The 25,054-nt window shown below is 43.7% G+C and overlaps 1 protein-coding gene across 1 annotated transcript in view; it reads right to left on the minus strand.

Annotated features, from left to right (window-relative positions):
* Nucleotides 1–2,781: 2,781 nt before the first annotated feature.
* Nucleotides 2,782–25,054, minus strand: part of GNAI3 (G protein subunit alpha i3) — a 35,994-nt gene continuing 13,721 nt past the window's right edge. The window contains exons 2-9 of the mRNA XM_080648640.1: nt 18,978–19,020; nt 18,721–18,862; nt 15,942–16,099; nt 13,301–13,429; nt 9,168–9,297; nt 8,609–8,762; nt 4,049–4,261; nt 2,782–3,959 (exon numbers count right to left, since the gene is read on the minus strand). Coding sequence (XP_080504766.1) covers nt 4,071–4,261; nt 8,609–8,762; nt 9,168–9,297; nt 13,301–13,429; nt 15,942–16,099; nt 18,721–18,862; nt 18,978–19,020 — 947 coding nt within the window. The 3' untranslated portion in view covers nt 2,782–3,959; nt 4,049–4,070. The remainder of the gene's footprint in view (nt 3,960–4,048; nt 4,262–8,608; nt 8,763–9,167; nt 9,298–13,300; nt 13,430–15,941; nt 16,100–18,720; nt 18,863–18,977; nt 19,021–25,054) is intronic.

Here is a 25,054-nt window from a genome sequence, read left to right on the forward strand (position 1 = left end):
GTCTGTGTGTGTATATGGTGGTGGCGGGGCGGCGGAGGGGGGGGGGGGGTTCGGGGGCGGGTAAAACCTAAGCAAAGGTGCCCAGACAAGGATCTTGACCATCCCGGAAGGCATTCTTCAGGGCCTTGCATCTGTCTTTTACTTCCCAATGGCTGACAGACAGCAAGATCAACTTCCCACGGGAGGCCACGGAGCAGCTGGTTTTCTCTGGTGCTTGGATGGCCATGAAGCCGCGCAGAGAGCTGTGGCTAGTCCGAGGTCACATCTCTCATTTTACTGTGAAGCCTTGAGAAGAATGCTGGGAAACTGAGACAACTGTGTTGTTAAAGTCGGTATCACAACCAGCCGGGTGTGGTTCAGTGGTTGACGTCCACCCGGGAACCACGAGGTCATAGTTTGATTCCGGTCAGGGCACGTGCCCGGGTTAGCTTGATCCCTATTAGGGGACGTGCAAGCAGCAGCTGATCGATGATGTTTCTCTCTTATAGATGTTTCTATCTCTCCATTCCTCTCCCTTCCTCTCTAAAAGTCAATAAAAACATTAAAAAAAAACACCCCACACTAAGTCATATCAGTATCACATCTAAAAGGTTTCGCAAGTGATAAGAGGGAAGGGAGTACGTGCTGTTTTAGGTTTTATAAACGAGTAGAGGACTAAGTGTGAGTTTTTGAACATTTGGAAGGGGAAACTCCATCAAAGGCAGGGTTTAACTGGAATGAGCCTAACTTTAGCTTCTGTGTGACTGCCAGACAGCAAGGAGCTCTGCAATAGGAAACTCCAGAACTACGCTGAGCAAACGGGTACACGGATGGAGCACTTAGCCAGGTCAGGCAAACCATGTCCACAGGAAGTCACCACCACCAAGAGGAGGACAATGACCAGGATGTGCACAGTGAAGGTGAGCAAAGGGGCTGGAAGAACCAGTCATTATTTTTAAAGACGCTAAAATACGCAGATAATAAAACCGACAGATAGAAGAAAAATAAACAAGAGAACAGTTTTTAAAAATGTGGTCCATCTGGTCTTAGAAGGCCGCACTTTATGAAGAAGAACAATCCATCAGTGGAAATAATACAATGATACCCCGAACTAGACTTAGAAATCTAACTGTCCAAAATAAAAACGGCATCTCAGAGTCCACTCACAAAAAACTGTAAATGTTTTTGGAGTTTTCATGCCAGGAGGTGAAATCTGTCGCAAGGCAGAGGAGACTGGCCGGGAAGCAGAATGCTTCCTCTTTATATGGAGTCTAGTGGGCGGCAATTCCACAGCCAAGGGTTAATCAGGCCTCGAGGAAGATACGACTGTCAACAAAAAGACGCTACTAGCGCAGTCCTTCCTGCTCAGGTCTATTAAATACTGTTCTAACAGTTTAATTTTCTTAGATGTGCTGATGTCTCGGATGATCCAGAGCCTGGTCACCTGAATTCTGAAACATGATCCATCACAAATCTCTAGCATTCTTCACAGCCAGACACAGGCAACTTTTTGTTTCTTTAATTACAAATATAAAATCTTTTCTCCAGGCTAGTAGATAGGATGTTTCATCCGCACATTCTAGCTATAAGAAAGAATCTTGTATTTCAAGATACGGAGTGATCTGCAAGCCTGATGATCAGAATAACCCTGTTAAAGTTATGGACTGCTGGCCAAGCGTCAATCTCTGAGATGGATCCAGGTGTTCTGGACTTACGGCATATTTGAAAACCACCGACTTCAACTGTGTCCCTGTGTCTACCAAGGAATGTACATTCAGTACGTTATTTGGGATGGGGGAGGCGGTGGGGGTTGATCTTCATGTAAACACAGAACAAGTGTAAATGGTGTGAGAGGCAGAAAAGTGGAGAACTATTTTTCATTAACAGAAGGGCTAAAAATGAACACAGACATATTCAAATGGAAATACAAAATGCATTTCAAAGTAAAATTAACTTTTTGGGGTTATCTGTTATTATGGGCTATCAACACCACCATCCCATCAGCCCAGAAACAACTACAGTTAAAACAACACTGGAGCAATTCTCATTTCCAGATTATTCTATTTACAAAATACAATAAGGGAAAGACATATTCAAAACAAACAAGAACTATCATCCCTATTTACATTGTGGGCATAAATCAATCACCAATTAAAGCTGGTGATTTTCTTTCTTTTAGGTCCAGTTTTCACAACCCTAAAATAAAATCGTTAGATAACACAGTTCACCATCTGCATAGTAATACTTTTCTAAAAAAGAATAAGAAAAAAATTAATAACTACCAATAAAGGCACTGAACTACTCTGGCTTACTTCTGGAACCAGCTTCGATGACCAGCAAACATTTTTTCTTTCTTTTTAAACTAGTGAAAGGTCACATCAAAAGATGAAACAGAATCCAATCCTAAAAGATTGGACCCCAAAAGGCACTGCTTAAACCAGTGATATGGACTGCTCAAAATGCATTCTCTTCATTTGCCTCCCGCAACGGACCGTTCACTATTTAATGACATTTGCTGTAGATTGTACAAAAGGACCTGCAGGCAGAGGCGAATACAGCTCCCCACACAACCAAAATGTAAATCTGGGAAATGGACTGTGACGGCCTGTCACTTACACAGATGGGACATAAGACCTCAGGCTGGCCAAGATTCAACACTACCATTACACCGAAAGACTGCCTCCAGGGAACCTTCTTACCCAAACCCACTCTCAGACAAAGGCCAAAGCACATCAGCAGGGGCAAAAAGAAACCAAAGAAACCACTTCCAGAAAGGACTAGTTACAAACAGGAACAAACCTGGACTCTTCACTCATCATTTAATACTGCTGCCACTAGAACAGATTGAAATCTGTACACACAACGTGGAAAAAGGCCCCCAAATGCAATGGTTTCGGCAAAAGAACGTCCTGACTGAGGATTATTACAATTAACATTGCTACAATAAAAACAATGGCAAACGGCTTTGGCACCACGTTTACAAAGTAAAAGCATGCACTGTTAATACACTTTAGATGTTCCCCAACCGAAAAAAAGGCCGAAGGAGATGAAAAACAAGGGACATCGTTTACAAAACTCCCTCTGACTGAGACAGACAAGCAAGGATCAGAGCGGCCAATTTAGTAGGGACATAGCAGCAAAGTCACTGGTTCTGTTTAAAATTTAGCAATTAAAAAAAAAAAAAAAAGATAAAATTTAGCAATTTGCATTTGATTGGCAGCTGCCCTGGGTATGTCTGTATCCAAGAAGTTGACTTTATCATACTACAGAAGCATTTATTTAGTAATTTGGTAATCAGCATAAACCCGGTTAACCCTCAACCCTAAGCTTAAAAAAAAGAGAGCTAGACAGAACTCTCCACTGTAATTACCATTTAGAAATCATTATGGTACTTTCAACAGAATAGTAACACACGTTTCATCCAAAAAAGCTGTAATTATAGTCCCAATAACTGAAGAATTACACAAGTACAGAAATATTATATTCTGACCATACCAAGAGTTAAAAAACAAAGAGTTCCTACTAAGAGGAATATTTTCAAGATGATCTGCTCATATCTTGTGCATAGTTAAGACTGTGTGTGTTTTAATAAAGATTCTTTTGCAAACAAAGAAATAAAATTTTGTATTCTTGATGGAAAAAAAAAAAAAAACACCTTAAAAAATAAACTACTGATGGTCTGTTAACAAGGAAAAAAAGAAGCTACATATTGAAGTTCTGGAATGCAGCACCTCAACTTCACATCTGCCCTAACATTTGAGATTTTGAAATCCAAGTGATGTCCTGATTCATACTTTACGGCTGTCCAATTCCGTGTTTGACTGGAGCATGTCGTGTCAATTAAGAGTCCCGAATACAGAAGATTGTGCTAAAGAGCGCGAGAGTCCTGCATGCTGCCGCCATCCCTGGTCCCGGTCATGCTCGCTGCTGCGCAATGAGACAGCAGGAGAGGTCTGGTCTCAACACTCCACCTGTGATAACTGGAAAGGAAGAACATTCTTCATTAGAGAACGTGTACTGAGTCGAGAGACATGGCTGCAGCGCTGGTAACCACGGCCCCAGGTTTTACCTGCTGTTCCCGTCCCCACGCTTCAGTAAAGCCCACACTCCTTCAAGTTGTGCTTAATGATGACATCTGTGACAGCATCGAAAACAAACTGCACGTTCTTGGTGTCGGTGGCACAGGTGAAGTGGGTGTAGATCTCCTTGGTGTCCTTCCTTCTGTTCAGGTCTTCAAACTGGCACTGGATGTAAGCAGCTGCCTCTTCGTATGTGTTGGAACCTGAGGCGACACCCCACATCCTCAGTTCCAATTAAATAGCTGCCTCATCCTTTACTGACGAAGAGCGGGCACGTGGGCCAATGGAATACAGACACATTTCTCTATTTCTCTCATCATTATTGGGTTTTTCTTCAGAGCGGACTCATATCATCATAAACTGAACAAAATCATCACACACCAAGATCCAGAAAACAAACTAAGTTTCTCTTTCCCCCTTCATTTAGACTTCTTGGCTAAAAATCCCTACGAAGTGTAAAAGGAAACTGGGAGAGTAGGAGCACACGTTTCTAGAAGAACACAACTGTTTAGAAGGTCACAAAGCCTGTAACTCCTTGAAGAGATGTGAAATAATTCAAAAGGGTAAGTCACGCTTCTTTTCAAAATCATTCCGGTGTTAAGGGGGCTGAGCCTCAGAGCCTTGATGCAATAATTTAAAGAACCAAAGGTACACTAACAGATGCAAAGGGAAAGGGCCCTGAATGATACACCTTTAAGTAGTCAATTTTATGGTATGTGAATTATACCTCAATAATGCTGTAATTTTTTTAGGTGGGGGAGTGATGGTGGGGGAGGGAGGACCAAACCCCATTGTCAACATTTGTAATTAACACCCTTAATCACCTGCTTCCTACACCATCTTGTCTACCTGTGAGCCCTCAGAGTAGCATGGAAACTGGCTGCAGAGCCAGGGAAAGGAAACAGAAACAGGGACTCCTGCGAACCAGAGGCTGCTGTCAGTGACATCAAGCGTAACAAAAAATACCAGCACCGAGCACATCAACACGAAATAACAGAAGGGTGTTATTTCAACAGAATGTCTGAAGAACTGAAGAAAGATAGCTTGGAGGGGCTTGAAATGGTTTCCCACAGATCTGCAGGACTTGTGTAATCTAAAGGCAACAGAGGACTGAAAAACATGTCTGTCTGGTAGGAACAGATATTGATACTTGGGAAATCAGGACTGGGAATCCCTCAGTAGGGTAAACAGAAAGCAGGCTTGGAAGTTCTCTCTCTCACTCTCTCTCTCTCTCTCTCTCTCTCACACACACACACACACACACACACACACACACACACACACACACAGAGTGGTGACATCGAGGGCTCTTTGCTATGTGTAAACAAGACTCCTGACTGAACATTAATGTCAATCCTTTTACTTGTCTTAAGAAAGATTTCCAGCCGGCGTGGCTCAGTGGTTGAGCGCCAACCTATGAACCAGGAGGTCACGGTTCAATTCCCGCCTGGTCAGGGCACATGCCTGGGTTGTGGGCTCGATCCCCAGTAGGGGGCGTGCGGGAGGCAGCCATCAGTGATTCTCTCTCATCATTGATGTTTCTATCTCTTCCCCTCTCCCTTCCTCTCTGAAATCAATAAAAATATATACTAAAAAACTTTTTAAAAGATTCCCCCCCACACCCTCCTACTTTCTATATAGACTCACCCAGCTCTCAACTCCTGCCTCACTCTGAACAGAGGACCACACTTCCAACTTCCCTGAGAAACAGAGGCCATGGGGCTTAAACTATAATCTTAACCTTTTAGCACAACACCTTGCTTAAAAAGTTACTGCTATCTGCACTTATTCTTGTACCTTTGGTCTTAGAGATGTATTCTCTCTGGTTCTAAACTCAGTTTCTCTACCTAAACTCCTTTTATAAAGCTGAGGTAAAATTCACGTTAACATATAACAAACCATTTCAAAGTGTACGATACAGTGGCATTTTCATATTCACAATGTTACGCAACCACCACCTCTCTCTAGTTTCAAAACTTGTTAACCCCAGAAAAACATCCCATTCCCCCACCTATCTCCTGATAACCACCAACCCATCTGCTTTCCGTCTCCATGGATCTGCCCATTTTGGATGTATCAGATAAAAGGAATCACACGAGTGTGACCTTTTGTATTTGGCTTCTTTCATTTAACATAATGTTTATGGAGCTCATCCAAGCTGTAGCAGCCATCAGTACTTTGTTCCTTTTTATGGCTGAATAATGCTCCATGGACATGCCATTCTTTGTTCATCCACTCATCCTACCTAGACTCTTTTATGTTTTTTATTGATTTTAGAGAGACAAAGGAAGGGTATGTTTTTTATTGATTTTAGAGAGACAAAGGAAGGGTATGTTTTTTTATTGATTTTAGACAGAGGGAGAGAGTGAGAGAGGGAGAGTGGGAGAGAAGAAGGGAGAGAGAGGGAGGGGTAGAAGGAGAGGGGGAGGGGGGAGAGAGTGGGGGAGAGAGTAAGAAAGAGACAGACAGACATGGATGTGAGAGAGAAAAACCAATCAGTTGCCTCCCTGCATACATCCCGACCAGGGATCAAACCCGCAACCTGGTATGTGCCTGACTGGGTGCTGAACCAGTGATTCTTTGGTGCACGGGAACGCTCCACCTACTGAGCCACATCGGCCGGGGCCCTACCTAGACTCTTGACCCCTTTCCTGCCTGCTTGCAAATCTCGCTCCACCCATCACATCCACTTCTTAAAACTTTCCTTTTGCTATAGGCTCTTACCTCTAAGCCTACAAACATTCTCCACTCTTACCACTCCTCTTACTGCTCTTAGTTACGGTCAACTCCAGAGGTCACTTTCCAATGTGTCTCTTATTTTTCTGCATAAACACTGTTGCCCACTCCTCACTTCTTAAACTCTCCTCGTAGTTTTTGATATTTTGGCTCTTCTGATTCTTCTCTTTGGATCCTCTACAAACCTTTCTTTCTCTTCTGCCAAGAGAGGCTGATATTCTCCCATTCCATCCATGGTCCTTTTCTCTCCTCATTCTATAACAACCACTGAGTCATCATTTTCATTTCCACACTGTATCCCAAACCAATATACCTTAACCCTCACCCTCTCCCCAGGCTCCAAGGCCACGTACGGAATAACTGCGTCATCATTTTCATTTCCACACTGTATCCCAAACCAATATACCTTAACCCTCACCCTCTCCCCAGGCTCCAAGGCCACGTACAGAATAACTGCCTATTAGATATCTCCATCTGGATGTTCCAGACACTTCAACATCAGCATTCCTAAATATGAATTCAGAGCACAGCACCAGCACCAGCATCCAACCAAGACAGAAGCCGGGGAGTAGCTCTGCTTCTTCCCACGTCCCTGCCCTCACCTTATTCTAGACGGCATTTACAGTGTCTGCCCAGCGAAGAGGCCCCTTTCCCTGGAAATGCCCAACTCTGATCTAAAAGTCACAGTGGTGCAGCCCCGGCAGCCACGTCTCTCCTGGAATGTGAACCTGGGGACTGGACCCCAGTCTAGCCTGGTCTTTTAAATGCAGGAGATACAGAAACAGTGGCAGGACATCTGTTATCACATAAACTGCGCAGCAGAAAAAGTTGGTAAGGAGAGAAGAATAAAGAAAACACATAGGGGGGAAAAATGAAACGGAGAGGAGAGAAAAGAAACAGGGATTCTTGGCAGCTTTCTATTTCCTAGTTCTAACTGCACTGTTAAGACATGTCTGCATTCCTGCCCTTGACGTCTATGATATATCCCTGTATCTTCACCAGAAGTTTTTATTTGCACCCAGAGAGTCCTTACTAATTCAGCTCCCCACTATCTATCTTTATTGCCATTTACTGCACCATCTTTCTGAAGCACAGGTCCCACAATTTCACGTACCCAATTAAGATGCTTCAACAGTTCCTTCCTCACGGTCTCGGCATGAGAAACTAGGCCCTGCATGCGCATCCCATCCCTCCCACCAGTCCTCCCCACCTCTTAAAGCTCAGCCATACCAAATTCCTCCTAGGTTCCAGAACAAATCACGTCCCCTTTTCCCTCCATATATGCTAGTCCCTCTTCCTAAAACGTTTTTACTCCCCCGTCCGCCTGGTGGTTTCTGATTCATCCTCTTCCTGTCTCACTCTAAGTGTCATTTCCTCGAGACGAGGACTGCACTGACCCCACCGAGGGAACCACTGCTTCTGTCCTTCTCTTCATCAACATTTTACCCTGTAATGTAATTCTTCGTGTGGCCACGTGTATCTCTCGCTACAACTACTGTCAGTTTCTTGAGTGCAAAGATTGCACCTTATCCCTGCACTTTCTTGAACGTATTTATGCCAAACTTTGATTTTTATCTTTCTCTATATCCCTCAAAAAATGAGAACAGAAAGATAAAACCAACTGGTAAACTCGTCTGTGTCTGGAACAGCACTTTGGACTCCAGGGGTCTAATCACATACTTATGTCGACCCCACCACCGGCAAACACCCCCAGGAGGACAGCAGGCTTGTTCCAAACAAAAGGCAGTTGTAGGATTGTCGCTAAGTGTTGCTCTCAGGTGGGTGCTTCCAACAAAATCCGTCATGACGCTTACCCGTGTATTCTGGATAGCAGATGGTTAATGGACTCCTCTTTATTTTTTCCTCAAAAAGATCTTTCTTGTTGAGGAAGAGAATGATTGAAGTGTCTGTAAACCACTTGTTGTTACAAATGCTGTCAAAGAGTTTCATGCTTTCATGCATTCGGTTCTGAAAAAGAAATAAAGGATGACAGGTCAAATCACAAAAAGCAAAAACAGACCACGTTTTAAAAGCGCTGAATGGCACCGTGGCATTAAGTCAGACACTTGATAACAAAAAGTCTGGGCCAGTCCTCATTTTTGTAATTCTTGGAAGATTAGAAGGTGGGAAGAAGGACTGGCTGAGAAGAGGACTTAATCCTGCCCACATACTCAATGTGCTGCCATGGCCATCTCTCTTACGAGTCAACAGGGCATGAATGAGTATTTTGAAAATCTAATTTCACAGACAAGGAAAAAAGTTAGGGACATAAGTTTTGATTCAATGAGCACATGGATGCACAAAGTCTTCCTAAAAGTTAGTTCCCATTTCCTGGATGCACAAGACAGGCTTTTTCCAGAGGCTCCAACATACCATCTCCTCATCCTCAGCCAGAACCAGGTCATAATCGCTGAGGGCCACACAGAAGATGATTGCTGTCACTCCTTCAAAACAGTGAATCCACTTTTTTCGTTCTGATCTTTGGCCACCAACATCAAACATCCTGAGGAAGGGGGAAAGCACAGATTCAGCAAGATCACGCCCCCTCCCTAAACTGAAATGGTCAGGGATTGCCCACTACTGCATATTCCAAACCCCACTTGTAAGGGAAAAACAGACAAAGGAGCAGATAAAGGATAGTCAAAATAATTATCTGTGGTTAAAAGTAAAACAAAACATGAGAAAATAAATCTCTGGAATAATCAAAATTCTCATTTCAGAGCTAGCTGAGCCTCCTCCTATCAGCTTGTATCAGATGTGCCAAGCCAGCAGAGTAAGCACTGAAATGAATGAAAGGAAGGAGAGGAAAAGGACAGGGAAAATAAAGAGCGGAATAATACAACTTCAGATAATAACGATACCTAATATTTACTGAGTGTTTACCATGATGCCAGACACCATCCTAAACATCTTAAGTGCATTAACTGATTTAACCCTCATAGCACTCCTGACTCCTGTAAGTAACCCCATTTTACAGATGAAGAAATTGAGGCCCAGATGTGTTAACTAATTTGCCCAAGGACACACAACTAACAAATGGGGACTGAGGATCTGACCCCAGCACCCAGGCTCTTATCCACAAACCACTGCACCTCTCAAATGGTTTACCTCTTTTGAGAACGTAACAAAATATAAATCCCCAACCTGCACTCTCTTCCATAACATCTCCCTTTCTTTCTTTTTAAAAAAATTTAGGTATAATTGTTTTTCTTAAAGAAAAATATTTTAGAGATTATGGGAAAAAGGAAATTATGTTTTTTGGTAGGGCTCTCAACAAGTCAGTATCTAAAACCAAAACCAATGTTTCTCAACCCTCAGTCTTTTTTAAAGACTTTTTTTTTTTTTAATATTTTATTGATATTTTACAGAGAGGAAGGGAGAGGGATAGAGAGCTAGAAACATCGATGAGAGAGAAACATCGACCAGCTGCCTCCTGCACACCTCCCACTGGGGATGTGCCCGCAACCAAGGTACATGCCCTTGACCGGAATCGAACCCGGGACCCTTCAGTCCGCAGGCCGACGCTCTATCCACTGAGCCAAACCGGTTTCGGCTCAACCCTCAGTCTTATTTGAACCTAATTAATACTAACAAGCCTCAAGTGCTGGCACCCTTCATGCTCCATCCCTGAGTTTTAGTCCACTGCTCCCTTCTGGGGGCTCACTAGATATCTGAGTCACCTTCTGAACTTCTGTCAACAACGTCCTCACCCACCTCCTACAGCACAAGAAGCACCCGCACAGCGTGTCTCAGCTGGTACGAGGGTCAGAGGAGGCCGGCACACAAAGGGTCAGACATCCTGAAGATGTATGTTGGACGATGGTGACAAAATGTTTAAAGGTTAAAACTCTGCCAAGCTGGTTTAGTTATCAGATCTACAGTGGCTAGGGACCTAGTTCCAGAGATTTTTCCCCTGCAGAGATTGAGGCAGTTGAGTAATTTCTCAATGTGTGTTTGAAGAAAATGGTCATTTTATCTCTTCATGACCAACTTTTTCTTCTGATTGATCTTACAGTGGTTTTTTTTCGATCTTTGGTCATGATACCTATAATGATGCGATCACAAGTTGGCTTTGATACAGGGTCATACTATAGGTTTTAGGAACGCTAACATCATATATTTCACCGAGGTATCTCTCAAGGAGAGACATACACTGGTACCCCAATAATTTCAGTTCACTCCTCCATTTTCTTCTAAAAAGTTCATGTAACTAGTGGAACACTATGACGCTCCCAACATGGACTTTTAGCACACATTAACATTTACAATATAATTCACTAACAAATGGACATTTTATAAACATTACCTCGTAACTGAGAGGCAAGTAAGCAATTACACAATGCCTTGCCTACAGTAGATGTTCAATAAATGTGTGACTAAATGGGCAGTGGCTTTGCCTAGAGAGAAGAGGAAAGGAAGAAGTGACAGTACTTCATAATAAGATAGCTACATGCCAACAATAAAGTGGGTGCAGCACCTTAATGAGATCTGGCTACTGATGCTGACATGCGAAGACCAGTAGGGTTTACCTAACTGGAGATCAATCTATGCCAACATCAACAAGAAAGTTTCCCATACTAAATAAAGGTCATGACATTTAATTACAAACGGATTACTAATCTTATAGTACACAAAGAGACATGGTTTCAAGAGCGATAATCCAAGTAGCCTCTGTTACTCCTTTTCACTCTCACCTGAGGCAATGTTTTTATTTATTTTTAAAAAAGAGAGGAAGAGGGAGAGAGACAGGGAAAGGGAGAGACAGAGAGAGAGGGAGGAAGGGAGAGAGAGACAGAGAGAGGGGAGAGAGAGAGAGACATCAATGCATTGCCTCCCAGCCTCCCATATGTGCTCTAACCGGGGATCGAACCTGCAACCTGGGCAAGTACCCTGACTGGGAATCAGACAAGTGACCCTTCAGTGCATGACACTATGATCCAACCCACTGAGCAACACTGGCCAGGGCCTCTGCCACTCTTGTTAAATAAGTTCAGCAGTTCTAAAGATAAATACTCTTCTATAAATAGTCAGCTGGACTGTTATTTCCAGGTTTCAAATCTGTTTAGGTATACTAAAATTTCAAGGCCTCAACTGGTATCCAATACCTAACTGTGTGGATTTCATATTCCTCTAAATTAATTTTTTTTCAGAGAAAAGAAAATAGAAGTTCTGAGCTAAAAGTTACATTTGTATGCAACAAAGCTCACTACTACGTCCTGCATACAAGCATAAAGAGGTAGCTAAAAAGAACATCAGACATTGAAGGGGGAAAGTCTACTTCTAATCTCAAAGGTCACAAAAGCAGAAAATAGAAACCAAAGACAGTTCTAATATTTACAAAAGACCAGTAACACAGAGATGAGCTGAAACCTATTTTAAAATTACTAATGCTGATGAGAAAATTCTTTGTATTGAAATACTAGAATTTTCTCTAAAACAACCACTGTTTATATGTCATCATACCTCTCCAAATATCTTTATCCCCAGAAATATTTCCCACTCTGCACTGTATTAAACTCAGCTGTGCGTATACTGTGCACACATCAGTCCAAGAGTCCTGACTACATTAGCTCCATTCCACTAAACTTAAAGGGATATGCAACCAGGAAGAAAGGACTGACACTGGTGAGAAAAGCATTTCCATTTTAATGCCAAAATGGCCGAACAAAGCCACAGAACTGGTCTCCTGCCCTTTAAGAATTGCTGTTACCGCCCTAACCGGTTTGGCTCAGTGGATAGAGCGTTGGCCTGCGGACTGAAGGGTCCCAGGTTCGATTCCGGTCAAGGGCATGTACCTGGGTTGCGGGCACATCCCCAGTAGGGGGTGTGCAAGAGGCAGCTGATCGATGTCTCTCTCTCATCGATGTTTCTAACTCACTGTCCCTCTCTCTTCCTCTCTGTAAAAAATCAATAAAAATATATTAAAAAAAAAAAAAAGAATTGCTGTTACCCTTCTAAACAATAAACACCCAGTACCTGTTTTGGTGGTTCCAACAACAAAGTAGCTGAAAATAATAAAATTAAAAACAAAACACACTGCGCCCAGTCGGCGTGGCTCAGTGGTTGAACACTGACTTATGAACCAGAAGGTCACTGGTTCGATTCCTGGTACAGGGCACATGCCCGGGTTGTGGGCCTGATCCCCAGTAGGGGGCATGCAGGAGGCAGCCGATCAATGATTCTCTCTCCTCATTGATGTTTCTCTCTCTCTCTTTCTTTCTCTTCCTCTCTGAAATCAATAAAAATAAAATAAAACACAGTGGTAGCCATATGATAACTTCTATTGACACCCAAGTTATAACTTAATTTTGATTTTAGTTCCTCCAATGGACAAAAGTATTCATGCTACTTGGAGAAAAAGGAAATGCTTGGACTCCCATAGCTGAAACATTCAAACACAGGCTGATGAATACGGTAAGTTTCTAAAACAAGAGCTACTGCCTAGAGCACGTTCGCCCTCATTGAGAGAGACTAACTAAAGGAAGATGTTTGTGTTGGAGACTTACTTGAAGTACAGTTCTTTGAAGGTGAAATGCGTTTCCACAATGCCTGTGGTCTTCACTCTTGTCCGCAGGACATCTTGCTGAGTTGGAATGTAGTTGTTTTGGGATATTCTTTCCAAATCATTTAGGTAACTAAATAAAATACACGTTTATTTTTACCTGGGGAAGCCAACCATGTGCACAGCAAGTCAACAGGCTAAACTAGTTCCTGCCAAAAGTAGATCCTGAGCTAAAGTGGCAGACAGAATCCATCTTCCCATCACAGAAATCAGAAAATGTGAGCCTAGCAGAGGACAGACAGAGTAAGTTTCTAAACACCACACAGAACTGATAGGACTTTAAAGAATGGTGTGTGAATTACTAAAAAGAGAACTATGCTCAATAAGAATGAGTATTTCCTGTTTTATTTATGAAACTGAAAGTTGTGGGTTTTTTTAAAAATCTAAGCCAAAAACAAACTATAAATACCTTCAAAGAAATGTAATTTGTCATAAAATAATTAAAAGACTGATTAACAGCTAAATTAAATTTTTCACGATTTCAGGGTTTCTAAAGATTTATGGCCACCCTAACTGGTTTGGCTCAGTGGATAGAGCGTCGGCCTGTGGACTGAAGGGTCCCAGGTTCGATTTGGTCAAGGGTATGTGCCTTGGTTGCGGGCACATCCCCGGTTGAGGGTGTGCAGGAGGCAGCTGATCGATGTTTCTCTCTCGTCGATGTTTCTAACTCTCTATCCCTCTCCCTTCCTCTATGTAAAAAAATCAATATATATATATAAAAAATAAAAATGTTAAAAAAAAAAAAGATTTATGGCCTGATATGAAGAACATGGCAGGTGTCGGCCATGGCGGGATGGTGGAGCAGCTGAGTGGGGGTGTCAGACCAAGCGGGGCACCGGTCGTTGTCATCGGGGCGAGCCTCTGGTGGTTACTGAAAATTCTTTGCCCCCGTGCACTGCAGTCCTGCCCGGCACTCTCACCTGCTGCTGGCGCCGGCCCCCCTTGCACCTGCCGGCTCCCAGCGTCAGCCCCCATTGCTCAGCCCTGTCAGCAGGTGCGAGCGGGGCCATCACTGGCAGTGGGTGCGAGAGGCAGCTGCCGGCCCCGATCACCCCTCAGGGCTTCTCCACCTCCCCCTACTCCTGAGGGGTGATCTGGGGCCGGCAGCTGCCTCTCATATCCACTGCCAGTGATAGCCCTGCTCGCACCTGCTTGCTGGCACCAGAGTTGGTGCCGATCGCTTGGTGGGGTCAGCGGGTGCGAGTGGTGGCTGCCGGCCCCAAGCCCCGATCACCTGAGGGCTTCTCCACCCCCCCCTTCTCCTGAGGGGTGATTGGAGCAGCAGCAGCCGCTCGTACCTGCTGCTGGCGTCGGCCCCAATCGCTCCACGCCATCAGTGGGTGTGAGTGGGCCAGGGCCGGCGCCGAGCACATGGGAGCAGCCACAGCAGGGCTGCCAGCAAAGAGGGGACCCAGGCCATGGTGGGAGGGGCCAGGCAGGGGACCACAGGATGGGCCAAGACCTTCCCCTGTGTCCACTGCAGCCTCACAGCCCACAGTTCCTTTCAAAGTGCACGAATTTGTGCGCTGGGCCCCTAGTCATTAATAAGGAACCAGTAAAGCTTAGATCAACTATGAAAAAAAACACACAAAAACAGCACCTCTATAAATCACACGCCTTCAGGTGTAGCTGGAGGATTTAGAGATTACTGAATGTATGATGGAAGAAACAACTACAATCTAGCTTTGGTAACTGCAGGGAGAATTATTTAAATTACCAATAGCTGCAATTTAAAAATATTAAAAAAAGATGGGCAAGAATCTTGAAATGGTTCACAGGTCAAATTTTCTCTTAAAGAATAAGTTTTTCAAATATCATTTAATTTCTTCTATAACAACTTAAGTTGGAATGAGAATGGGGAGAGTAAGAAAATATAATACTGGAGAAAATACTTTAATGTTTAAAAGTGTCTTCATTTAGTAAAGAAATGAATACAAGTAACAAGAACTCACCAAGCCCCCAAAATGCATGTTAAAAAAACATTCTGAATATAGGTATTATAAGTAAAAATGTAAAAGAAGCAAAACAGGATAGCACATTATAGCTTAAAAGAATTATTCATTACAAATTTCCTAAAAGCACGTAAACCAAGAGAATTTCCTGGACAAACAGATGCTTCAATTTTGTTCCAAGACTCAACATCTCCTTCTATATAAAGTCTGCTATTGCATGAGCTGGCGAAAGATTTATCAGTAGTGACGAGTCCCCGGGAAATCCATAGTGCAACCCAGCCCAAGAGGCGGATGCACAGAAAGGGAATCACAATCCTAAACTCCCTCGCTCGCTGGCAATCGATGCAAAGCCCTGGTGCGCAGAGGGATCCCTGAGCTGGGGGAGAACCAGGAGCCAGCTGCAGAGATTCCCCAACTACCACAGAGCTCCTTTCATGGTGCCAAGGCTCCCAGCCACATTCCAAGAGGAAACGATTTTCTCCAAGTCATACAAAATGACCCAGGGCTCTCCAACTAAACGGAAACAATCTCTGTGAGGACTCCATAGACTTCAAGAGTGTCTGCTACTTCCCCATTTCCTTAAGGATGGGCAATGAACTGAGCTATTTTCTGTGATAGAGGGAAATGACTTACTATGAGGCAGAATCGTTGAGCTGGTACTCCCTGGATCTGCAGAAGCAAGCCTGCACGCCACCATCTCGCCATAGCCGTCTGATCACTCCTGCCAGTTCTGGGGTCATGACTCCTTCCTCAGCACTGCCAGCTAAGACAAATAACTGTCGGGCATCATCCTGAAGAGAGAGACAGATGGTTCTCCAGTTCTTAAAGACGTGACAAGAGTCTCTCTTACACTTACACACACACACACACACACACACACACACACACACACACACACAAGCATTATATGTTATATTATTTCTAAAGAGGTGTTGAGTCTCACCCCGTCTCCACTACTGTCAGAAGTGCAGAGCTGAGCTGAGGAATGGTTTCACGCCCCTACCCCTACCCACCCCTCCTCCACAGACCACCATCCCCTGCAAAGATCTCTTCTGACTGGCCTACTAATCTCCATCCTGGTTACTCATACATTTTGGCAGGAAAAAAAACTGGCCTGTGAGACAGACACATGTAACTCATTTGCATTCTGTTCAAGCAAGCCTCCAATAAAAACAGAAATGAAAACTAGCACGTAAGAGGTAAAGTCTGCACACATCCAAGGAAGTAAAACCAGTTTAAGGAGAAAGTGTTCTCTTCTTTCCCCTTCAGGTCAGACAGGAGCAGGAGGCATTTTGGAAGTCTGGAAGCCTCGTTGGAGAAACAAATACTCCAGGGCAAATGCAGTCTCTGGATTTCCCCAGAGCAGTAATAACCCTCTAATAAGACGCGGGAAAGGCAGCAGGACAAAAAGGTAGCTACAAAGAGAGATTTGATCAAAACTTGGTGAGTCAGGGACCTAGCTGTACAAGTAGTTAGAGTTTTTAAACCTCAAATGAGGGAGCGGGGGGCGGGGAGGACTGAAAGGGGCTAGGAGAACTGTGACTGTTTTGCTTTATTCTTCTCAGCCCCAATTGTCAGATGGTATGAAAATGAACACCAGTCTGATGGGACGATTCCCCACTCAAATCTAACATCTGCCTCAGGAGATTTCCAAATGACTACACAAACACACACATGAAAGCAGCATCTTCTTGGTAAAGAAAAAGGGGGAAGGGGAGCAATCAATTGTATCACAGTGGCCAGCAAAGAGCATTTCCAACCACAGGGGCACTCACAACCCAAACCTCCGAAGGTGTGTGAATCCACCAGCACAAAGCAAAGCAACACAAAACTAACCCGAGTGCACTCCAATCAATCCTGCCAAACTCGGGGTCTTCAGCCTTCGTGGTGTTTGCCGAGAACTATTCCTCCTTTAAGATCCTTCCCTGTATTCTTTACTGTATTTTTTTAGGCCCAACCCTCTCTACGAAACTTTATCTAACATCCACATTGCCCTCCTCTCTTTCCAGAGATAAATATTTAACATAAAGGAGTGAATGACTGAGAAAAGCTACCAAATGACATAAACTGGCAAATACCCAACAGTGAGCAGGCCCTTCTATGGAGATGGTATAGTGCTTTCTTTAACACGAGGGCCCCGATGCACGAAATTCCTGCAGGGGGCTCGGCCCTCGCAGCAGCCCCGGCTTAGTCTGGAAGGTCGTCCGGAAGATCATCCGGACAGCCATTTGGCCATCCGGTCTAATTAGCATATTAGCTCTTTATTATATAGGATTTGAAGACTTTATAGTCCCCTGGTTCTGAAATTTGACCCATACTCATGCAGGTATTAAAAAAGCCCTCAATAAGCATTACTTATTTTTATTTAATACCATGGTTCAATTTTAGAAACTTGAAAAGAGAGAGAGAGCTATGGCTACATAATTCTGCTGTCCTGACTTTGTAAACATTGTTTCAGGAGGAAACACTTCCCCCTACCACAAAATTTCTTCCACTGACCAATCCTGCTTCCCCACAATAGACCTTCTTAATAAAGGTCTGTAAAGAGGCCCCTCTGTGCCGAAACCGGTTTGGCTCAGTGGATAGAGCGTCGGCCTGCGGACTGAAAGGTCCCGGGTTCGATTCCGGTCAAGGGCATGTACCTTGGTTGCGGGCACATCCCCAGTGGGAGGTGTGCAGGAGGCAGCTGATCGCTGTTTCTCTCTCATCGATATTTCTAGCTCTCTATCCCTCTCCCTTCCTCTCTGTGAAATAGCAATAAAATATATTTAAAAAAAAAAAAAAAAAAAAGAGGCCCCTCTGCAATGAACTACATACCTTCACCCTAAGCAGACATGAGAACAACCTGCCCCGCACCCAGCTCTCTTCTCTCCCATCCACTCTCTAACCAGCCATGAATAACTAGAAGGCTATGGAGGAGCTATAAATATAAATCCTTACACATAAAGGAGAAAGAGAAACTCCGACTCTATAGTTCAGTGTAGTACAGGGCCACAGTATTCCTGAATACCGAAAACTGCCTCTGAAATGTAGACGTGGTGTTCAGTCCTTACCAAGTAAGACTGGGAGAGCGATATCTGCCTTAAGTCTTTACACCTCAGAAAGCAGAGCTACATGTCATGGCTCTTCTACATCATATCAACCTGCTATCATTTGCTACTGTAAGATAATAAACAGTGCTGTAAAGGAAGTGGATAAAAGTTATCCCAGAACCTCTACTATATCCCATTTCTTAAAGACCCGACAAGCGAATACCTCCCAAACAGATTGCTGACACTTCTCAAATGAGCACATAGTACTTTGCTACATCTTACCTTGTTGCTTAAATTCATTTCCCTAAAACTCGAAGCAAATTTTGCTTAACTGCATCTACTGAAAAAGAGCAAGTGGAGAGGAAATGAGAGGCACTTACCGCTCTGGCTGCTTCCCCAAAGTCAATCTTCAGCCGTCCCATGGCTCGGATGATGGCAATAATGGACTGTATCGTGTTGCTGTAGACAACTACTTTATACTGTTTACATTCTTCCTCGGAATAGCCGTCCTCATGAATGATTCTTGCAAAAGAAGAAAACCACAAATCATTACGATGGACCTAACCTGAAAAGACCCTATGAGCCTGCATGCATTATGAGGAAGTGCAGTCTTACAAAAGGCCATGTCTCAACTTACTTCATCTGTTTCACAATGGTGCTTTTACCAGATTCTCCAGCACCTGAAAGAAAGGAAAACCAAATGATGAATTCATCTGGAATCAAACACAAAAGCATGAAATCAACAAGAGTAGTAATTCCAGATTAATGGAAACCACAGGTCCTGGGGAACACTTCGGTGAGGCGCTCTATCCGGAAAAACCAGTGAGCTTCTCCATTAGTTTTTTTTATACTTTACATAACTCAGCAACCAAATAAAATTCATTGACAGTGTCCCAGGGCCTACAGCATACCACTTGTGAAAAGCAGGCATTCTCCAGGAGACAAGCCAACACCTCTAGGAACTCACCCTCTACACGAAAGAGGATACAGACACTGAACACAGGCAAAAATGACATGATTCATTGTTGGCCTCACATGTTGAGTAATTCCTCTGCCAACCCCAGGGACCTGAGGAATGTTCCAAGAGCAATCCTCTCAGCCATGGGACTAGAGTTCAAAATAGAAGCAGAGGAGGCACTGTCCCCAGCACTTTTTCACTCTATACCCCACCCCCCCAGTTCCCTCCTCATCCAGCGAGAACCATTTTAATGACCACCCGTGTCAGGGGGCCCACTGAACTCCTTGAGATTCATTCCACCTGCATTTCCCTAGCCAATTCATCTTCCCACCTTCCAAGATGCCTGTTTAACACTGACACCTCTCAAACCTTACAAACCCCTTCCCACTTCTGACTCTCAGCTGACGATCCTGCCTCTCTTTTAACTGGAAATATTAAAGAACTAAAAGAAACACGCACACATTTTCCCATAACCAAATCCACCAATGTACGTGTACCTCCATGAATATTCTCTACCTCTAAGACTAATCTCCTCAACTGTGGACTTCTCCACCTCATTGTACCTACTCAAGGTCTTGGCTGCTACAATTATCCCATGTCACTCAAATATCGAGGTTTCTCTTCCTACTGGGCCACTCTCTTCAGTATACAAAGTTACTCGATCATCTTCCATCTTAAAATCAACACATACCCCACCCTCCTACCTTCCGACTCCACGTATCTTCCTCCAGCTACCTCTTCATGTTTTCTTCCTCTTTATACCAAAACACTTCAGTTGTCTCTACTCATGTTCTCCAATTCTGTGCCTCCCATTCTCTACTGGACCCGCTCCAGGCAGATGTTCACACCCACCACGCTTCTGAAACCACTTCCCCAGGTCTCACAACTTCCATGTTAACAAATCCAATGGCCAATTCTTGTTCCTCATCTTATTCAACCTCTTAAACAGAACTTGTCCACATTGATAACTTCTCCCCTTGAAATCTTTTCTGGAGCCCACATCCTCCTGTCTGAATTATTATTTCCTCAGCCCCTTTCTCTATCTGCATTCATTCTCTAGGCCATCTCATCTAACCGCCTGGTTTTAAACACCAGTCATAAAGTGATAACAATAGTTAACATCTAGTGAGTACTGAGTGCCAGACACAGTTCCACGCACTTTGCTTGTATTACCCAAGGAATACAATACCCTGTGTGGTAGATATTATTATCCCCAGATGAGGTACATACAGCAGAGAGATGTTAACTTGGCCACAATTACAGTCAGGAAGCAACAGAGCTAAAAATGTGCGCTCACACAGTTTGGCTCCAAAGTTGTTGTATACTGCCTCTATGCTAATGATTTCCAAATTCAGATCTTTCATCTTGGCTTCTAACCTTGGCTCCAGACTCATATATGGAAACTACCTACTGGCATATCTCTCTCGTTAGCTTTCTATTAGACATCGCAAACTTAAAAAGCCCCAAACTGAGTTACTGCTTCCCCACCTTCCCACCAAAGCCCGCCCCATCCTGTTTCCTCATCTCAGTAAATGGCACCAGCACTGACTCAGTCGCTCAAGCTAAAAATGTTAAGTGACATAATTAACACACAGATGAAATGTGGGTGCCAGTACCAATATGTATATTAAATACTAGCAAGGTCTAATTTTTAAATAAATAAATACATAGTTCTAACAGGTTCTTCCTGCCCCACAATGGATCATGACGAGCACACTGGAAACCACAGGTGATTCCTGCAAAGACTTCCTAAATGCTTCAGACCTTGCCTTTCCTATGGCCAGTGTTCCACTCAGTGGCAGGAATGAAATCTGTAAAATGTAAATCAGATCATGTCACAACTCCACCTCAAATTCTCCTCTGCCTTCAATTACATTCGAAGTAAAACCCCGGGGCAGGAAGGCCACTGCGCTCTGGCCTGTCCACCTCTTCAGCGTCGACTCCCGTCCTTCTCCATTTTGTTCTCTCTGCTCTTGTCAGACAAGCTTTCTTGCTTTTCCTGCAGCATACCGAACAGGTTCTCAGTGAGCCCGATTCTGACTCATGGTCTCTGCCTTCGCTATGCCCTCTGCCTGAATAAGCTTTTACAAAATCTTCTTCAGAACAGCCCTCCCTGACTAATCTACCTAAGAAGCTCCATCCCATTCGCCCCCTCTCCCCTCACTCTGTCTTGTCTTTTCTTGAAGCACTTACCACTTCTTCATATTACAGACGTGTGCACTTCCTGTCTTCTCCACGAAAATGTAAGCTCCATGATGGTTTAGGCATCCCTGTATCCCTAGAGCCTAAAACTCAGCCTGACATAAGTTGGTCATGCAAATAAATACTGCTGAACAGATAAACGACTAATGTTTAATATGTATGATCCTTTACTAAATATTTCTCAACTCTATCAACCAAAAATGTTAGTGAAAATAAAATTCAAATAACTTAAAAATTCCAGACATCTACATTTTTACAGAATCAAACAGGATTTTTAACTGTGACATTATCTCTGTTCTTATCACCTAATCAATTATCAGGGGTAGCACTAAAATAGCTAATATTCAAGTAGCACACAGAGAACTTTGTAAGGACCCTGTTAGAAAAGAAACTCGCGAGCCGCAGTTTGCCGACCACGGCCCTACCTCTATGCTTTTCCAAGGCTACCTGATAAAATGTCAGTTTGTCCTTCTCTTCATTATGACACTATATATATATATATATATATATATATATATATATATATATATATATATGTATATGTATATGTATATGTATATGTATGTATTTGTGTATTTTTTTCACCCAAGCTTTTATTAGGTACCCAGTTCCGTCTCTTAAAAGAAGGCACCCCTTACTGACCACAGAACTGAGTAGGGTTTGTCTCAGTGGGCGTTCCAGGGCATTTTATACAAATAAAGACTGATCTGCTTCCTACCAAAGGGCTTGGACCCATTCGGCTTCCAGATCACCAGGAAAAGTGCCACCAGCTTACCTTTCTTCCCAGTACGAAATCTAAGAGTCACCTGGAACTCACTCAGTCTTCTCTCCTTACATCAGGATCTTCTTTCTCCTTATGCGTTTCTCAAGTTAATCCTTTCTACTCCTCTCATGTCTCAGCCTGACGCTGCACCTATTGTATTGCTGTAATTTTCTCAAACTTCTAGCTCCAAGCCCCCCTTCCTTCTCATTCTTTCCAAATGGCACTACTAAAAAGGCACCAGTTTATCTCATAATTATCCAAATTCTAACATCTTCTGTAACCCTTTATTAGGGCGGGACTCTTCATTTTTACCTCAATCCTCTGCGCTCCGTTGCTGCGGAAGTGAGTCCCCCTCTAGTAACATCCCACTCTTAGGTTTTCCCCACATGCTTCCCATGTTTGACCTTCCCCTCCCAATACAGATACGGTGTTTGGAACTTCCTAATTTTATCTGTATCCTTTCACCTACCTTCCTTCAAAATTCACCCCAGATTTAAGGGGGGATTCATCTGCCCATCTTCAAGCTACCAGGGCAGTAATCCTAAGGATGTAAAGAACGGGATCCATACAAAGGGAGTGCAATGACAGAATCCATGGCTTGGGGAGAAGAAATGAAGATGACTCTGTAGCAGAAGGGATGGAACTGGGCAGGGGGTAGGGTATATAGGAGAGCAAAGTCTGAAAGGCCCCAGAGACAGGAGAGAATGGGAACAGTTTGACTTAGGAGACTTATCCTTAAAAAGATCATCTTATATCAATAGGAAGAAAGGATGAGGGCTAAAGCTAAGGGATTTCTGAAAGAAAAAGGGCAGAAGAAGCTAAGTTAGATGGTCCCACTCTCAATACAAGAAGCAAGGCAATCTGTAGCAAATAAAGGGGTAGAACTGATGTAGAAAGTCATCTTAGGGACAATCAAACAGAACAAGAAGTGTGTGTACAGGTTAGCATAACCTCCGACAGTGAGATGGAAACCAGTTACAGCACGTACTCTATTCTAGAGTCATTACATTTACCTAAATGCATTCTAAGGTCTGTTTTTGGGAGCTCCTTGAGAGGAGACACGTATCACATGCCCCACCCATTTCTTCCCATCACACACACTACATTATGGGGCTGAAAGATAAGAGATGCCGATGATTTCTTTTCTTTTTTTAATTTATCTTTATTGCTTGAAGTATTACAGAAGCTCCCTTCCCCCACCAATGACTCCCCTCCTCCCCACTTCCATCTCCGCCCCATGTGATGATTTCTTTGCACGATTTTTTTAAGTCCAAGGAACTGCTAACATAAATAAATCATCACATAAATAAACATGTTCAGCTTACATACACACTGATTTTAAACCCCGAAAGAGGGTGATCCTCGAAAAACAGTGTCACCTGACGCCTTCTCTTTTTTCCTCTTTCACTTTGACTAGAAGAAAACGTCAAGCCAGTCCATAGAGGGTGCATGCGTGTATTCTGCTCCTTTACACTGCTGTGCCCTCAGGGATAGGATTTACTTACCTGTTGAACGGTCAACTGGTGATGCTTACTTAGCACAGTGCCTGACACACAACAGTATCCAGTCAATAGTAACCAGCCATCATTGTGAATGCTGTTTTCACTGTCAGAGTACCACCAAGTAACGCTAGGGCCCAAAGAATGTAATTTAATAAAAACTCCTTGGACACTGGTGTTGGTTGGCTCAAAATCCCAGTAGCAGCTGTTTCCCAACAATCAAATCCTAGATGGAAAGTGGATTCACACTCTTAAACAGCAACTTATAACCTACGAACTACAGCAAACTATGTCAAAGCATGAGTCATTTCTCCACCCCCCCCCCCCCCCCCCGCAGAGGAACAACAACCAAAAAAACCTCTCTTCCTTAAATATACTTTCGGCTCTAGACACGCCTACCACCTCCTCTCCCACACCTCTCACCCATCGGTCCCTCTCCAGCTTTTCCTTGTGCTGTGTCCTTACCACTACCTCGTGTACCAGTGGCGATTCTTGTGGCACCTGAAACATCTCCGGCTCCTTCCTTTTAAGTATCTGTTTCCATGGAGAAATCTTGAAGTGTCTAAAAGCCCGGGATTATAGCTAGAGCACTGGCCCTCTTCTAGAGGCCTGTAGTTAAGTCCCCACAGGGCCCTGTGTGTGGATGACCAGCCCGTGCTAGACCAAGGCACTCTCTTGGTCCCCCTGCAGGCCCCACTGGCAGACAAATGGGAACACCTCACTAGCACAGACTTCCGTACCACAGCAGCGTGAAAACCTGACCAGCAAATAAATTTGATTTTTCTAACTTATCCTCACTTTCATTTGCAACTCAGGCACTTAGAAATGTTTCTTAGTAAATGATCCCATGGCATAATCAACTCTGGGAAGAGTAGACTTCGGTCCTAGTCTGCCATGACTAACTGCAGGACCTTTGGCAAGCCACCTGGCCTCGCGTGCCTGTCTCCTTCTACATCAGCTGTGAAGGGCTGCGGCCTAGGTGCTCTGTGGCTGCACTCTAACACTATGGTTCTAATGACTCGATAAAGCTAACAGCAGACTCAAGGTCTAGTTCTGACACACGTAGGCTTGAAATCAGACCATGGGTCACATCATCCTATTAACCCAACCATTCACAATAGTGACCACAATCCCGTGATCAGCATGTCTCCTATCGGGCACTCCTGACCAAGAAGGGACAGAAAACAGAAAGCATCAGACAGTGCAGGACATGGAGGAAAGAGTGTCTGACAGCAAACCTCTATTCATGCTCAAGGGGGCTCTGTAATTACATAATCCCAAACTGGCGGAAT

This window comes from Plecotus auritus (genome assembly GCF_963455305.1).
Source record: "Plecotus auritus genome assembly, chromosome: 12".
Classification (NCBI taxonomy): Eukaryota; Metazoa; Chordata; class Mammalia; order Chiroptera; family Vespertilionidae; genus Plecotus; species Plecotus auritus.